This window comes from Arabidopsis lyrata, assembly GCF_000004255.2.
Source record: "Arabidopsis lyrata subsp. lyrata unplaced genomic scaffold ARALYscaffold_4, whole genome shotgun sequence".
In the NCBI taxonomy this organism is placed as follows: Eukaryota; Viridiplantae; Streptophyta; class Magnoliopsida; order Brassicales; family Brassicaceae; genus Arabidopsis; species Arabidopsis lyrata.
Genome location: NW_003302552.1, coordinates 1,142,629 through 1,159,734, shown reverse-complemented (window position 1 = coordinate 1,159,734; position 17,106 = coordinate 1,142,629). Strand labels below are relative to the sequence as shown.

At 38.4% G+C, this 17,106-nt stretch overlaps 5 protein-coding genes across 7 annotated transcripts; 3 read left to right on the top strand and 2 right to left on the bottom strand.

Moving 5' to 3' along the window:
* Positions 1-4,373: 4,373 nt before the first annotated feature.
* On the top strand, positions 4,374-7,418 carry LOC9314698 (histone-lysine N-methyltransferase, H3 lysine-9 specific SUVH6). Its single transcript, XM_002880410.2, has 2 exons — positions 4,374-4,573; positions 4,840-7,418. Exon 2 carries the CDS (start codon positions 4,847-4,849, stop codon positions 7,271-7,273), a length of 2,427 nt encoding a protein of 808 aa, XP_002880456.1. The 5' UTR covers positions 4,374-4,573; positions 4,840-4,846; the 3' UTR covers positions 7,274-7,418.
* Positions 7,419-7,522: 104 nt separating this feature from the next.
* On the bottom strand, positions 7,523-11,138 carry LOC9316523 (probable sphingolipid transporter spinster homolog 3). 2 transcript variants are annotated; one of them, XM_021028484.1, is made up of 16 exons: positions 10,525-11,138; positions 10,160-10,291; positions 9,959-10,060; positions 9,761-9,865; positions 9,578-9,653; positions 9,424-9,498; positions 9,246-9,348; positions 9,104-9,166; positions 8,935-9,022; positions 8,768-8,865; positions 8,601-8,677; positions 8,393-8,506; positions 8,204-8,323; positions 7,985-8,135; positions 7,834-7,912; positions 7,523-7,745 (listed from the first exon to the last, which is right to left on the bottom strand). In XM_021028484.1, the coding sequence occupies exons 1-16, from the start codon at positions 10,668-10,670 to the stop codon at positions 7,715-7,717; spliced, it is 1,560 nt and encodes a 519-aa protein (XP_020884143.1). In that variant the 5' UTR covers positions 10,671-11,138; the 3' UTR covers positions 7,523-7,714. The 2 variants fall into 2 exon arrangements, with proteins under 2 accessions (XP_020884143.1, XP_020884142.1); XM_021028483.1 differs by having other exon boundaries at positions 7,985-8,113; positions 10,525-11,137.
* A 534-nt stretch (positions 11,139-11,672) lies between these two features.
* On the top strand, positions 11,673-12,197 carry LOC9314697 (F-box/kelch-repeat protein At5g49000). The gene has a single exon (XM_021027762.1). It carries the CDS (start codon positions 11,673-11,675, stop codon positions 12,195-12,197), a length of 525 nt encoding a protein of 174 aa, XP_020883421.1.
* On the top strand, positions 12,189-12,504 carry LOC110229168. Its single transcript, XM_021028485.1, is given in 2 exon segments — positions 12,189-12,406; positions 12,408-12,504. Coding segments are annotated over 2 exon segments (282 nt in total). The 5' UTR covers positions 12,189-12,208; the 3' UTR covers positions 12,492-12,504.
* Positions 12,505-13,763: 1,259 nt separating this feature from the next.
* Positions 13,764-16,772, bottom strand: LOC110229189 (protein SPT2 homolog). 2 transcript variants are annotated; one of them, XM_021028645.1, is made up of 9 exons: positions 16,678-16,772; positions 16,215-16,267; positions 15,911-16,134; positions 15,718-15,835; positions 15,441-15,642; positions 14,563-15,341; positions 14,346-14,476; positions 14,158-14,244; positions 13,764-14,074 (listed from the first exon to the last, which is right to left on the bottom strand). In XM_021028645.1, the coding sequence occupies exons 2-9, from the start codon at positions 16,230-16,232 to the stop codon at positions 13,975-13,977; spliced, it is 1,659 nt and encodes a 552-aa protein (XP_020884304.1). In that variant the 5' UTR covers positions 16,233-16,267; positions 16,678-16,772; the 3' UTR covers positions 13,764-13,974. The 2 variants fall into 2 exon arrangements, with proteins under 2 accessions (XP_020884304.1, XP_020884305.1); XM_021028646.1 differs by having other exon boundaries at positions 16,215-16,285; positions 16,678-16,766.
* Positions 16,773-17,106: the final 334 nt, after the last annotated feature.

Below are 17,106 nucleotides of genomic sequence, written 5' to 3'. Positions count from 1 at the left end.
GTATTAGTTCAAGAATTCGGTTGCTCGATAAGTAGTAGCTTGCGGGAAAACTTGTCTTGCTTGCTTTTCAAGTAAGCATGAACTACATACTTCTTTCTCAAAATCTATCTTCGAAACTCCTATCACAAGCTCTCTTTGTGCCATTAGTCTCATTGTGTTGAGGTTCACATGTCCTAGCCTTGCATGCCACAAGCTTGAATCGATTCTTGAATGAAGGCAGATTGTATCCTTTAGTCCCATTCTTACCTTATACAAGCGATTTCTTGATCTTTTTGCTTGAACAATTAGCTTACCATTTTGATCATGCATTGTCAGCTCTTCTCCTTTCATTCTCACATCACATCCAGCTTCTGTAGCTTGTCCAAGACTAATGATATTGCTCTTAAGATCGGGAATGAAATAAACATCAACCAGTGTTCTTGCTTCTCCGTTTCTATCAACAAATTCAATCGATCCCTTGCCTTTGATATCTATTCTCGAGTCGTCACCAAACCTCACTTTCCCGGTAATAGATTGATCTATACTTGAAAAATACCTTCGATCTCTAGTCATATGGTTGCTAGCACCATTGTCAAGGTACCATACATTCTCTTCTCCGGATTTTTCTTCATATTTCCTTGGTACAACTTTTCCTTCGTTAAGAAATACTACCTCATGTATCATAAGCTCATCCGCCTCCGTTGTACTCTTGTTATCACTGTCTTGCACTTCTTGAAGCTTGAGGAGACGATCCGGGCAGTTGCTAGCAAAGTGACATGTTTTGTCACAGCGATAACAAACAATGTTCGAATTGTCTCTTCCTCCACCGAAGCGTCCCCTGCCTCTCCCTCTATAGAAACGTCCTCCACGACCTCTGCTTCTATATTCACCATTGTATTCTCTGTTGGATTGAGAATCAGCATTCGCATACATTAACTTGCTTTGATCCACTTGATCATCTTCTTCTTCACAAACACGATCCTCATAGATCTTTAGGCGTCCAATGATGTCTTCAAAGCTTGTGTTCTTAAGATCCAAGACTTGTTCAAGTGCAGCCACAATGTGAATGTACTTTTTTCGAGGAAGACTCTTAAGAAACTTCTTGACAAGCCTAGTTTCTGCAATTTCTTCTCCTAGTGACGATGATTTTGATGCAATTTCTGATAACTTGCCGGCGAAGTCATCGATTGTCTCTGTGTCTTTCATCTTTAAGCGATCAAAATCAGCCATCAACGTTTGTAACCTCGCCTCCTTGACCCTCTCAGCACCTACATGTCTCGTCTTTATGGCTTCCCACACCTTCTTTGCAGTACCCGACTCTCCTATTTGCAAGGTAAGTGTTTCGGGAATAGATTGAAACATCAAAGCCATAGCAATTACGTTTTTCTCTTCATTGGTTGATGATGTTTCAATAACTTCCCAGACTTTGTGTACCCTGAGTAAGAGTTTCATTCTCATGGCCCAGACGGTGTAGTTCGTCGTGTTGAGCATAGGACACTTGATTGACGTCGATGACGAGCCTCCTTCCTTCACCGCAGCCACCTCCGTTCCTCCTATCTCCGTGATATCTCCCATGACCGCAAAGAGCTCTGATACCAAATATTGTAAAACGATATTTGATGTTTAAGCTCTTGATAACCAAACGTATTAACCTCAATAACCTCTTTATTAGTTTAAGAAAATCTCTCAAAACTTAAACTCTCTCACAATCTTATGCCATTACTCGACATCTCTATTTATACAAGAAGTACAAATCCTAATTCTATAAGGACTCATAATATATTGGATAACTCCCAATATATTTAACTTTATCTCTTAACAACCTTATCTCTTAATAACCATAACTCGGTTTAGGATTACTTCTTCTCCAAGATATCTTCAAACTTAACCAACATCAAGAACAAGAAATGAATGACACGGGCATGCATGGACTCAGATTCTTGATTAATCAATAAAAGATATTGGATTCTAAAGAGGAACAAGATTTAGAAACTTAAAGGTGTTTATTGATTAATTAGTGGATTTTAATGGATTTGAAAATGCAAAAAAAAACAAAATAATGTGTTACTTAATCATTGATTTGAATATCTTTATCAAAATCATGTATTATTAATTATATAATTTGCACGATGATTTGATTTCAGATGGGATTTTAAATAGATTTGGAAGCGTTTAATGTTAAACTAATAAGTCTAATAATAGCTTGAACCTTGTTATTTTGTATAGATTTATAAAAATGATCATCCTGGGAATCTGGTTGTGCCAGTGAAGTTCCTTTAGTTCTTCTTGTCCCTTGTTTTCCCCAAAGAAACGAAAATTTTTAGGCAAAAAAAAAATGATCAAATGCACCCAATCGAGCTAATTATGCTAAATTAAAAATGTTACTTGGTGAACAAAAAGAAGCTAAGGAGGCAAGTCTTGAGGTGTGTTGACTTTGAACTCTGCCTCTTCTTCTTTATCATCATTCTCTCAAGGATAAATCACATTCTTCGGTTTTTAGGGGATTATCGGTGTATTCTTTGCGGCTTAATTGAGCTTGTTATCACTGGAAGAGACTTCAACTATTAAAACTTCATGTGCACTGCTTTCAAATGACGTGGCAGGATGCTTATGGTACTGAAGATGTACTGCCACAACATCTCACTCTAGCTCAAGATTCATTTGCTATTATTACATCAAAATTCTTTTTTGATAAAGATCTTATTACATCAGAATCTTGTTAAGAGATTGCTACGGAAAATATAAAGCTACTGTCTTTAACGTACTTTAGTGTTCTTTTAGTTCTATATAAAAAAATGGATTTCTTTTGGTTGATCGATTTAATCAAATATCATATTGTCAAAACATACGAATAATTTTACCGTTTAGGTTATTTTTTTTTTTTTGTAGAACTTTGCAAAATTTTAATAATGCACGGTTTTTAGAACTTTGCATTTAATGTTTAGATATGAATATATGTATTTCTAATTACCATTTTAAGAAAATGAAAATGTTAACTAAAGTAAGTAAATCATCCGAATTAATCACATCGTGTCCACGTTCCCTTTCACGTATTGCCCAAATGGGCTCCTTTTCTTCGGTAAGTTAGAGCGAATTCTCAAAATCAAGTAATAAATAAATTCCTTTTTTTTTATTTTCCTCTTTATGATTTATTTCCTACAAATGCTCAAAATTACCTAATTTGAGGAGCTATTTCGAACTATGGATCTTTGGAAAATTTTTATTTAAAGCTAGAGATTTCTTTAGGTCTGGGCGTTCGGATATTCGGGTCGGGTTTGGGTCGGGTTTTTCGGGTTCGGGTTTAGAAAACTAAGATCCGTTCGGGTATTTTAAAACTTCGGGTTCGGGTCGGGTTTGGATCGGGTATTTCGGGTTCGGATTCGGGTTTACCCGAAGTATCCAAATATTAGAAATTTTGTATCCGATTCTATGCAAAGTATTGAAAAATACTTAAAAAAATCTATAAAACCCAAGTATTTTAACTCATATCTAACCCAAAGTAGTTAAAACATCCGAAAATATCTTAACATCCGAATAATTTAGGCACTTAGGTTATTACAAGTATAAATATTACCAATATATTATAACTATGTATTTATATTTTGGGTATGTTCGGGTACTTGTTCGGGTTCGAGTTTGGGTCGGGTTCGGGTTCGGGTTTTCGGGTTGTGAAATTTAGAACCCGTTCGGATATTTTAAAACTTCGGGTTCGGATTCGGATCGGATTTTTTGGGTCGGGTTCGGTTCGGTTCTTCGGGTTCGGGTATTATGCCCAGGCCTAGATTTATTCAACTAATGCATTCGAATTTGAATTTTTTATGTAGAGGAGGTTTTGGATACAAAATAAAAGAATTTTTTTTGGACAAAATAAAACAAAAATTAAAGCCATATTTTATTGACTTAAGAAAGAAAAATGTGGAGAACTTTCAAAGTGGATTAAAAATATGTTTTAACGAGTTTATTTTTTTTTCAGCTATTAAAAATTTGAATACTTTTACTATATACAGTTGTATCTAAATTTTGCAACAATTAATTATGTTATCATTTTTACAACATGAAAAACTTTTATGATGTTACGATTTTTAAAACTTGGCATTATTTAATGTAATTTGTCTAATTAATTTTTTTAAATTATGATTCATTCTACATCATACGATTTTTCCTTGCACCATAATTCCAACGAAAATATCTAATATGGCATTTATGTTTTAGATATGATTATAATATTTTTAACTATCAATTACAAATATTGAATAGTTAATTAAAGAAAGTGAATATTCCGAAATTAATCACAATTGTGACCACGTTCACATTCACATCCACATCCACGTACTAAGTTTCCATGATCGTATATGCCAAATGTGGTTCCATTTTCACCGCAACGTTAACTTTGATTTTTTTTTTAATTCCACAAATCAACTTAACCATAAATTCTGATTTGTATTTCCCTTTTTATGGTTTATTTGCTCCTTAATTACCCAATTTCTTCTGATTCGAAAATTCCACTATATTAATAACTTTGAGAATTCGATTACCGAATTCGATTTCTTCTTCTTCTCCACAATTTTCGATCGCAGACGAAGATCTTTCGCCGGTAAATTCCTCCTTCCTTTAATAATCTGATCGATTAATCGCGTTTCTAGAAATCGTTGATTGTTATTGTTTCTGCGAAATCGAATTCTGTAATTAGATTTGAGAATGAAACAGTTTCTTGTTTATTGAGTTGATTCATGGAATTTGGTAGAATTGTGGTTTAAGAATCTGTTTATTTATTCAGTATGTGAGATTTTGATGATGTTGAGTGGAATTTATAGTGATGAGGTTTTTTTTTTTTTTTTTTTTTGTTGTTGTTGTTGATAGATTGTGAATGGAAATGGGTGTTATGGAGAACTCGATGGTGCATACGGAGACATCAAAGGTTAAGTCGTTGAGCAATGGTGAGGTTTTAGTGGAGAAACGAGGAGTGTCAGTTTTGGAGAATGGTGGTGTTTGCAAGCTTGATCGAATGACTGGGCTTAAGTTTAAGCGGCGGAAGGTTTTTGCTGTGAGGGATTTTCCGCCGGGGTGCGGGACCCGTGTGGAGCGGTTTGGGTCGATGGAAGTGAAGATTGCTTGTGAGAATGGGAATGTTGCTGAAGATGTTAAGGTTGTTGAGTCTTTAGTTAAAGAGGAGAGAGATGATGGTGTGGATGTATCAGGTGGAGAATTGGAAGCGGAGAATGGGAGTGATGTTAGTATGGCTGAGGCGGTGGAGGTTCAGCCGTTGAGCATTTGTTTGCCAGAAGGGGACGTGGAGAGAAATGTTGAACAGACTGTGGAGGTTGCTGGGTCGATGGGACAGAGCTTGGTTCTTGAGGATTCGGGTTCTGGTGCTAGCAGCAGCGGAACAACTGAAAACATGGTGAGGGATGTCGTTGTTTATGCAGATGAGAGCAGTCTGGGAATAGATGATTTGGATTATACTGAGCCGTTGGAAATTGAGATGTCAGATGTTTCTGTTGCAAAACCGAGTCTTGTTGCGGGTAGAAGAAAGGCAAAGAAAGGAGTTGCATTTCATTCATCCTTGAAGCTTACCAAAAAGAACAACCGAGAGTATGGTGAAGGATCTAGTAAGAGGAACAGTAAGAGCAATATATATTGGCTTGATAGGGAAAGTCTGGATTTTCCTCATCAGGAAACATCTCGGGAGCTTCGGATACTAGATGTTGGTTCAAGCAGTGGTGATGATAGTATTCGGAACAAAGTTAAGGAAACTCTGCGTCTTTTCCATGGCGTGTGCAAAAGGATTTTGCAGGAGGATGAAGCAAAGCCTGAGGACCAAAGGAGAAAAGGTAAAGGTCTTAGAATAGATTTTGACGCTTCGAAGATTCTTAAAAGGAATGGGAAATATCTCAATTCTGGTACACAGATTTTGGGACATGTACCTGGAGTTGAGGTTGGTGATGAGTTCCTATATAGGATGGAGCTGAACATTCTTGGTGTACACAGACCAAGCCAAGCCGGTATCGATTATATGAAATATGGTAAGGGCATAGTTGCGACAAGTATTGTAGCCTCTGGAGGGTATGACGACCATCTGGATAACTCAGATGTCTTGACCTACACTGGTCAAGGCGGAAATGTGATGCAAGTAAAGAAGAAGGGAAAGGAACTGAAAGAGCCCGAAGACCAAAAGCTTATATCAGGAAACCTCGCGTTAGCAACCAGCTTAAAGAAGAAGACACCTGTGCGTGTCATTAGAGGCAAACATAAGTCAACTTTGAAGACATCATCTGGTGGAAATTATGTCTACGACGGTTTGTATCTTGTGGAAGATTATTGGCAAGAAGTTGGATCTCACGGGATGTATGTCTTCAAGTTTCAACTTAGGCGCATACCTGGACAATCTGAACTTTCATGGATAGAGGTGAAGAAATGTAAGTCAAAATACCGGGAAGGTCTATGCAAGCTTGACATCTCAGAAGGGAAAGAGCTGTCACCCATTAGCGCTGTGAATGAAATAGATGACGAGAAACCGCCTTTGTTCACCTACACGGTTAAAATGATTTACCCAGATTGGTGCAGACCAGTTCCTCCAAAGTCATGCGGTTGCACCACACGCTGCACAGAAGCCAGGAAGTGCGCGTGTGTGGTGAAAAACGACGGAGAGATACCGTACAACTACGATGGAGCCATTGTTGGGGCTAAGCTTTTTATTTATGAATGTGGCCCGCTCTGCAAATGCCCTTCTAGTTGCTACCTAAGAGTCACACAGCACGGGATCAAGTTACCGCTTGAGATCTTCAAAACCAAGTCAAGAGGTTGGGGAGTGAGATCGCTTAAATCGATCCCTATTGGTAGCTTCATATGCGAATACGTTGGTGAACTCTTAGATGATAGCGAAGCAGAAAGAAGAATCGGGAACGACGAGTATCTCTTTGATATTGGTAACAGATATGATAACTCTTTAGCGCAAGGGATGTCAGAGCTAATGCCAGGGACACAGGCAGGCCGAGCTATGGCAGAAGGTGATGAGGCGGGTGGATTCACCATTGATGCAGCAAAGAAGGGGAATATTGGGAGGTTCATAAACCATAGCTGCTCGCCAAATCTGTATGCACAAAACGTATTGTATGATCATGAAGACAAGAGAATCCCTCACGTGATGTTCTTTGCTCAGGACAATATACCTCCGCTTCAAGAACTCTGTTACGACTACAATTATGCGCTCAATCAGGTACGTGACTCTAAGGGTAATATCAAGAAGAAACCTTGCCTTTGTGGTGCTCCCGGATGTAGGCATAGGCTCTATTGATCGATTCGCCTCCAACTTCTCTGTTCCATTTAGATTCTTTCTTGTTTTCAGTTGGTTCTCTCAAACTTTTTCCCATTTTGTTATTCAGATTCTTCTTGTTTTATGTTAACATTTAGTCTTTATAAAGTTTGAATTTAGTCAAAAACCAAGTCTCTCTTTCGTATCATAGATATATTGTTACAGCAGATGAATAGTATTAGAATGATTAACTTTTCGTTTCACTTAATTATATTTATAAAACGTCTAATGAACTTCATGAATGTTTTGGTATGGTAAAAAGATAGCGGAATCATGTTTTCAAAACGTTAAACAGTGTTTTGGAACTGTACAAGACTCTGTTAAAATTTCAATACAGATAGATTCCTATTTAGCTAAAGTTTTTATGGAGTTAGAATCGATAGTTCTTGCCTCCTTGTGTTCTCACTTCCAGTTTCTTCTTGATTAAACCGATCTACACTGTTTATGAATATCCCTGCAAAAGCAAAATTCGCAACAAAAAGTTTGATTTGGACCAGAAAGCTTTCATCATTTGAGTTAAAAAGAATTGAGATTTATTTTACCTATAAGCCATATTGCAGCAGCTAAGAACAGAATCGATGTAAGAATCAACGCCGTTTTTCTCCAACTGTTGATATGATCCTGCGTATACAACAATGGAGCATTTTGGTTTCCGAAGGTTCTGATTGGAGATGTAAAGAAGGGATATTTTACCTGAACGATACCGACAAGAGGCGAAGAAGGAACATCGCCGAATATGTGAATTGCGACGGTGGAGATAGCCATTGATAATGGTCGTAAACTTGGTTTCACACAATGCAAACACACATAATTCACAGGAGCCTGAAGAAGAAGAAAGACGAATCTGTTCTTTATGAGAAATTTACATTACAACAACAATATACACAAGACTCCTCAAAGTTTACTCTTTACCTGTGTTGCAAACACAAGAAGCTCTCCTAAGGCAAAGAGAGCGATGAAACCGTATAAACTCTTCAGGGTAAATGCAGTGAAGCAAAATACCGCCCCGAGAAATGTTGCTCCGGATAAGAGCTGAATCCAAGATTAAAGATAAAAACCTGAGTAATCCGAAATACTAGAAGAAAAGCCTTTTTTTTATACCTTAAAAGCATTTGGAATTGTCGCAGTGACGCGATCAAGTAGAAAGCCTCCTGATAATGTTCCAACGATCCCACAAATGATAGTTACTGCCCCGAAGATCATATCCGCGTTTTTCTGTCATGATACAGTTCTTGAATCTTTCATGAAATCCCAAAGATGAATTTGATATGAAACAAGAGAAAGAGAATTTGATGAATGACAGTTTTACCATCTTATAAATATTATAACCCGCCTTTGGTCCCCAATATGAGTATGCTCCTATAACAAAATTGTATGATACATAACCTGTTTAAAGGCAAGTGCATGTATCATCAATCAACAAAGAAGATAAATAGTGTAACAAGAAGTACAGAAAAAGTAAGAGGAAAACATTACCTAATACATTAACAACAAAGACCTTTTCTTTATACAGAACTTTCATGTCTTTTGCAAATCCAGTAAATGAATTTAAAACCGCTTTCGCATAACTTGACCTACCACAGTTGAAATATAAATAAGCTATGGAAGAAAAAAAAAAAAAAGATACAATGAAATCTACTCACTTGCTAGTTTCAATTGAGACCTCAAACTGATCATGCTCAATCTCATTACCAACCTGAAGACGATTGTTGTTTTTCGATGTCTCTGAGCCTGCAAAAGGCAAGTGTCACTGCACAATTGTATAATCAGAGCACATTAACATTACCATAGATGAGAGAATAGAAAAATCACCTACTGATGAAGCGATTACTTCAATTGATCTAACCGTCTTTATCGAATCACTAGAAGGAAACCCTGTTTAATATTTTTCTCAGATCAATATCTTTAACATTACATGCTTAATATATAACATAAGACACGATTTGTTCCTAACCTTTTAACTGCAAAGGTTTCATTAAAAAACCAAGGACAGCAAATGGAGCCATTAAAACAGCTTCACCCCAAAACGCATAGCGCCAACTAATATGTTTTCCGACCTAAAAGTAACAAAAGGAATCACGGATTGCGTTTTTCGTATTTTTAAAAGTGTTTTGACATCAAATATAACTTACGTATCCGCCATAGACATAACCAAGAGCAACACCACTTGGTATACACATGTAAAACAGTCCCAGCCATGCAGCTTTCTATAAATAAAACAAGGTTTATAAATATAGGGGTGCATTTGGCTTCATAAGAAGTTCAAAACAAATATCAAACAGAGACCTGTTTTTGAGGAGCATTTTCATCTATAAATGGAGCTGCAAGACTAATGAAAGAAGCTTCACCTACACCAACGAACCTACGAGTAATAATAAGAGTATTTGCATCCAATGACAAAAAGTCGCATATGGCGAAAACAAAAACAAAATCAATCATAAGGTTTACTAACAAAACAAAACAACTTACATACGACATAAGACGATAAACCAAAAGGCAAAGGAACTGCCACAACCAAGAACTGCAATAGTCCAAACAGTTAAACCTACTCCAATAAGTCTAAATGGATTGAAACTGCACTAAACACAAACAAACCAACTTTAATAACTTTTTTAGACATCAATTAGAAGAGGGAAAATAACAAAAATGAAAGTTCTTTCTGATCACCTTTTTGCCAATGAAGCAAAGATTGGTGATGCAATAAGAAGTCCAACCATAAATGAAGATGACAATACACCATCTTCGAAATTACTTAGGTTAAAATGTCCCCTAGAAGAAGCAACTTTTACATCAAAGCAGCCCTAACTTAAGAAAAAAATATGTTGAATAATCATCCTGATTCTACCCTGCATCAAAATAATATCTTACTGAATTCCAGTTGCAAGAGTGCATTTGCCTTTATCATTACAACTCCTAGTACTTCCATTGACACCGTTGCTCGCTATCGCACCACGATCCATGTAGTTTAACAAGTTAATGATGCAAAAGATCACTAGTAACCTGGAAAAGTATATTCAAGAAAATAATGATGCAGAAAGTGTAATCAAGAGTCTATGTCTCAAAGTTCAAACTCAATATCTAAAACAAAAATGTATCTTGAACATATATATAATTGAATGCAAAGAGATAGAGTCTTAAACAGAACAAAAACAAATAATCACTATGTATCATTTTTCTTCGAATTTCATGGCAAACAAAGAGAAAGAATAAAGAGTAAGTAACGAACAATATACCAAACGGGAGAGAGAAAGGAAGATTCGACGATTTCTATGCTTCGAACAGTCTCTAACTCCGCAAGAGGAGTAGTAGATGAAGGAGAATAACATCTCGGCGTCTCCGTCGCAGGAGGAAGACAATCTTCTTCTTTGGTGACCACCATTTGATAACTCAAACAAAGTTCTTAGCAAAAAAAAAAAGGAAAAGGCAAAGAAATATTGGACTTAGAAAAAGTGAAATTTTATCAGCTAAAAGGAACTAACTACACGTGAATAAAGAAATATTCTTTTTCTCTCTCTGTTTCTTTTTCTTTATCATCCTCTCTGGTTTTACCAAAAGAATCCTCTGCTTTCACTAACTTGGAAGGTTTCCAACAGATTCCTTCGAGACAGAGATTCCTTCTTCGGAACAGGAAGCTCCGCGTCATCGGAAAACAAAAACGAATAGTCTCAACTTTCCTTCTCACCTCATTCACAACTTTAGGCCGCTTCTCTTGTGATACATTCTTAGTGCCTGAACCACTCGTTGAAACAAGTCTTTTCTTCTTAAATTAACTCTTGTGATAACATTGAGCATTAGCACTAACTGAACCGCCCTAAACCGCTTGATTCGTCCATTTCAATCCAAATGATTCAATGTCTTTAGTATTGTTTCCTTTTTTTTTTTTTTTTTTTTTTCCTTTTTTCAGCAGTATTGTTTCCTTTTAACTAAACTACAATTGTATATATAAATAATTGAGATTAGGTTGTGTCTGGATGGATCTGATACAGCGTGACATCTCCTAATCACATTGAGTTTTACTTTTCGTTGGTGATACGTTTCCTTAATCTTTTGGGTGTTTTCCTCTTTAGATTGGGATTTCTAGTTCTCTTGGTGTTACAAAGTTTCTATAAATAGAGATTAGCTTGGTCGTCGTTGTACAGGATCTTCTTCTTATTATTAATCAAAGAACCCTTTAAAGGTCTTCTCTCTTTTTCCTTAAACCCTTTCAAGGTATTCTCTCTGAGAACTCAAACTCAACGGGTTTAAGAAGGCTAGACGACTAACGGGTATTCTTAGAACTCAACATTACCCTCGCGTTATCTTTACTTCAGCTACGTCAATATCCTCTCTCACAGAAAGCCCTAGCGCGAGAAGCGGAACTGATCCCACCGGGAATCAATCAATGAATGAGAGGGAGGTGTGTGGGTTATGGTGGTCGCTGCCAGATGAGGTGGCTGTGGATTACCTGGCTCAGGTGTCGAGATTGGACCTGGTGGCCTTAGCCATGGTCTCCAGGAGACACCGGTTTGTCTCAGAGTCCCATAATCTCAGGGCCTTGAGATTTCAGATGGGTAGCGTGGAGCCATATTTGTACGTATTTATGCACATGTATCCAGATCCAAGCCCACGGTGGTTCGTCCTCCACCCCGTGCAACGTCTGCTCAAACCGGTCCATTCGAGCTTGCTTCCGGCCCCGGAAGAAGGGTCCTGTTTCGTGCAGACGGATTGGGGGATCTATATGATCGGTGGACTTGTGAACGGCAAACCCACATCGGAAGTTAGGTTTTTTGATTGTATCAACCACACAGTGTACCGCATTACGTCCATGAAGATGGCTCGAAGCGGAGCATCAGCAAGCTTGATAGACAAGAAGAAGATATCGTGTTTGGAGGGTGCTGGGATGTCGCTGATTCCTCAAACTGGGTAGAGGTATTTGATATGGAAACCGGAACTTGGGACTTGTTGTATGTGTTTACGCCCAAGATGCCCCTCAAAATCCAACAAAGTGTGGTGTTAGACGACAAGAATGTTTACGTGGTGGATGAGGATGGTCAAATCTTTTCCTTCTCACCAAGTAATTGTATGTTTGTGACAAGCGGAATAAAAGAGTCTAACCCGGAAAGTAGAAACGATTGGCTTTTAGCTGAGGCATTGTTCTGCCGTGGTGTCGGCGGGAGGATACTGTGGCGTTTTCCAAATGAGACTGTTTGGAAGGAAGTGAAGGGTTTGGAAGAGCTGCAGCAGCAACACTGTGGTGGTTTTGATATCATCAAACTCTGCCCCTTCTCTGCTCAGAGGGTGGGCATCTTCTGGGAAGCCCGGCCTCAAGGTCCTGATCAGATTTTGGAGCTTTGGTGTGCCGAGCTTTCCCTGACCAGAAGCCAGGGAGCCGAGGGATGGGGGGAGGTTTGGGTGAACATTGAGTGGTCCGGTGCTGTCCTCTCACATAGTGGCGGCCTTAACTTGTTATGTGCTGCTTCTCTCTCTGCCTGAATATTCTCAATCCTTGTTTTTATTTTATATCACATATAACTTGTTTTAGGTATCTTTTGTGTGTGAGATTTATATAATTTGCCAGAAAGCTTTACTCTTATGCTCAGGGAATCAAATATTTTCGCTTTGAACATTGAACAGATTGCAACATGTTATTGATTTTTGGCTCATCTCTCTGTCTTTCCATTCCATTCTTCCTCATTTTGCTGTGTCCATTTCTGCTCCAATCTTATTTTTCTTCTTGTATTAGATTCCTTTTCATTGACAAGAAGAGTCTATCTAGAATGATGAATGCCTATCTAATCAACCATATCGGATGAACACACTTCATGAGCTACACCAACCACTTTTTATTAGAGAAGCTGCAGTTCTATGTCCTACGCATTTTAAAGCCTTGAAGCAGTTGTTAAAGCCTTAGAGGAAGCTATATACTTGAGAGCGATTGACTTGAAAACCTTGTCATGTCGATGCTTTATATGGATTTAGGTAAGGTTTCCGAGAGCTTCGGAAACGTACACTAGGGTCTTAGCTGCATGGCGTGCTCAGCTCAATAAAAGCGGTGTCTTTGGTAGGTGCTGGCCGAGGCCGAAGAAGCTAAACTAGCGCTTAAGGGACCGCTGAAACTGACAAACAGCGGAATGGTAATGGAGGAGAAGGTCCCTTTATCGTCATGGATGACAAGGTGAGATAATAATGTCAAAGAAACTGCTTCTTACTATGAAAATCAGAGCTAACTCTGCTTCTTGGTGGTTAGTTTAGAGATTCAGGGAGTTTCAATGAGAACCTCTTAAGTCTTATACAACTTATGCTCTGTTTAGAAGTTTAGAGACAGCTTCTCGAGTTCCTTCAGGAAAGGTTTTTTTTGTGAGAACCTCCTAAGATTGTGTTTTGTGGTACCGTTAGATCAATAGGATGTGTAGCCAGTGTCTGTTATGGCATTCCTGGACCGCGTTTGAGTTATTTCTTTTCTCGGATACTCCTAAAGTGTTAAGTCTTCTAATTGTACAATTTCAACATGTTATTGATTTTTGGCTAATCCCCCAATAAAGTTACTACTAATTTCAAGAACAAAAGATCCTTAATTTGAAAACACAAAACAAAAAAAAAAGGTCAAACTCTTTTTTGCCTCAAGCGGCCAAAGAGATTGTAATGCGAAAACACTGAAAAATATTTGAAGTCCTAAAAGAAGACAGAGCAAAAGTCTAACTTTTTTAATGGCTCAGCTTCCGATTCTTTCTCAGTCTTTCTCTCCTTTCTTCTTCCTCTAAGAGCTTAAGTTCTCTTTCATCTTCCTCCCTTGCGATTCTTGCACTGCATTTAACAATTCAACATGAATCATTAAGGAATATCGAAGAAACAAATAAATGAAACTTGTGATCAAAATACTCATGTACCTTCGTCTCTCTTCCTTTTGGATATCTTCAAAGCCTGCTTCCATGTTTATATCATCATCGTCATACCGAGAATAACTCTTGGATGGTCTGAAATTGAAAAGCAGAACCCATATAAGTATCAGGAGACGTCAAAAAAATATAAATGTAATGGATTTGAGAGTAAGAAGAAAGTTTGAAGCAATACTTACAACAACTGTCTAAGCATGTCGAAAGCTTCTTCGTCCTCTGACCTTCTTGCAGGCTTCCTCTTCTTCAGCAGCCTCCTATCATGATCTATATCACGCGAGGGAGGTCTCTTGGGCGCTGGTTTACTCATCATCTGTTCATATTACTTGACAAATTAGTGCCTTGGCCAGAGGAAGGACCTAAGAGAGAGATGTGAAAGATCATGATCATGAATGATACCTGATGTTTCGAGGTAGGCACTGATTGTTTTTGTATCATTCGGGGTGTGGCCATGTCACGGGAAACCTTTCTCTGTTCTACTACCCGTTGCCTAGGATCAGATGACATTGGTCTTGATGAGGATGGTCTCTGAGCACTTTGAAGAGAACTCTTTCCTCCCGAGATGGAGGGTTTTCTTTCCAATGAAGTCTTAGAAGGCAAAGGTCGTGCCGTCGACGCTGACCGACCAGGACCAACTCCATTGCTACTGCTCATCTGTTTCCTATGATCCACTGGCACTTTCGCAAGAGCTGATCTTTGGGAATCTGATCTGGAATTCGGTTGCCCATTCCGGTTGGCTGATTGACCATTCATTGTGGAACCTGAACCTGGTGGCCTCATGGGTGCTTGACGGTTTGTCGAGGAACCCGGTCTTTGACTACCTGAGGACGCAGTCCTTTGTTGCATTTGGCTACCAGCGGAAGCCGGTCTTGAATTTTGCATTTGGCTGCCTAAGGAAGCAGGTCTCCCTGAGACAGCTCTCGACTGCATTTGGCTGCCAGAGGAAGCCGGTCTTGAATTTTGCATTTGGCTGCCCGAGGTAGCTGGTCTTAAATGATTCATTTTACTGCCAGAGGAAGACGTTCTTGACTGATTCATATGACTGCCAGAGGATGACGGTCTTGAATGCCCATTCGCTGAAACAGGTCTCTTCTCCTCACGATGGGGACTGTGAGCAGTTCTACCATTGATACCTGATGATTGTTTGGGCCTCGCTGATAATTGAGCAGATCGAGCCTCTTGAACATCAGCAAAAAACCTGTATAAGTTATCTTCATGAAAATGGTATGCTTAAAGATCACAAATCGGAAACAAGATTTTCAAAAGACACAACATACCAGAATTGGGAAAGGACCCACTTCGAGACAAAGGTTCCTTCTTCGGAACAGGAAGTTCCGCGTCATCGGAAAACAAAAACGAATAGTCTCTTGTATCCTTAAGAGTCTCAACTTTCCTTCTCACCTCATTCACAACTCTAGGCCTCTTCTCTTGCGACACATTCTTACTTCCTGAACCGCTTGTCGAAACAGGTCTTTTCTTCTGCACCCCACAAACAATATTATCAGCAAAAACATCATAAATGAACAAAAAGAAGCAAAGATTTGAGACACATACAGTTTGGCTCGAATTCGACATTTTAGCTGTCCGTATCTCATTTTCTAGCAAGGATTTGCTTTCTTGTATAACCCTTGAGGAAATAACAGGCCGTGAAGGACCAAAGAAGGAACCAAAGCTGCATAAAAAAATCAATAAGCTGATCATCAAAACACATTCCAGGATATTGAAAATGTAATTAGCCAACACATACTCGTTGTAAGGAAGTTTTCTTCTTCTCTCTTGTGAAGATTGAGCATTAGCACTTCCTTTTCCCATGTTCTTCCTAATTGATTCCTTCAACTTTTGGCGCAATTCTAGATATTCTAATTCTTCCTTAGGAGGTTGTCTTTCTTCTTCCTCTTCCTCATCCTCATCCTCATATTCATCCTCATCATCGCTGTAATAGTCATCATACCCAGCTTCCTCATCAAGGTCCTGTAATTTAACATATCAAATCGATGTCAGATCAATATAGCTTCAACGAAAGCTATGAACAAAATCACCCTCTTGCTTACATGCTCATAACCATGCATGTTTGCTTGAAGATAGCCTACCAATTAGCAGATCCCTGCAAACAAAAACGATGCTAATTTTTTTGATTAAATCGAGGTTGCAATTGAGATCGAACAAAAACTACAGAACTCGAGATCGAACTTTTGACCAAAACTCACAAAATCGATCTCGTTTCCAGAAAATCTCATAAATTCACCAAAAACTACAGAAATCGAGATCATACTTTTAACCAAAAATACAGAAAACTCACAAAATCGATCTCGTTTCCAGAAAACCGTATCAATTCAATCCAGAAACTAAAGAAATCGAGATCGAAATTTTTACCAAAAACACAGAAAACTCACAAAATCGATCTCGTTTCCAGAAAATCTTGTCAAATCAACCGGAAAATATATAAAACAATCACCAGATCTCAAATCTGATCTAAAATCGACGAATCTGATCGGAAATTGACAATTGACATACCTAGATTTGATCTGGGACCGATGAAACGACGAGAAAACGATGAGATCTGACGAATCCGATGAAACGACAAGAAATCGATGAGATCTGAAGAATCCGATGGAGAGAAGAAAGCGAACGATTGGGAACGAAGAGAAAGCGAACGATTGGGAACGAAGAGAAAGCATATAGATCTGAGAGAAGAGAGAAAGCTGCGAAGAGATAAAAAGGGATATAGAAGAAGAGGAGAGGGGTACTCTGGTTTGGATTTAGGTTTTGTGGGGAATAAAGAGGAAGAGGAAGAAAATCCAAGGACCCTGAAGCAAAATTAGGTCTTTTGCTATTATGCGCCATGTTGTTGCGCCTCTCAAACATTCTCACTTGCATATCTCTTTAAATGGGAAAATATTTAAAATTTATGATTTTTTGCCTTATTTAAGGATTCTTTCACTT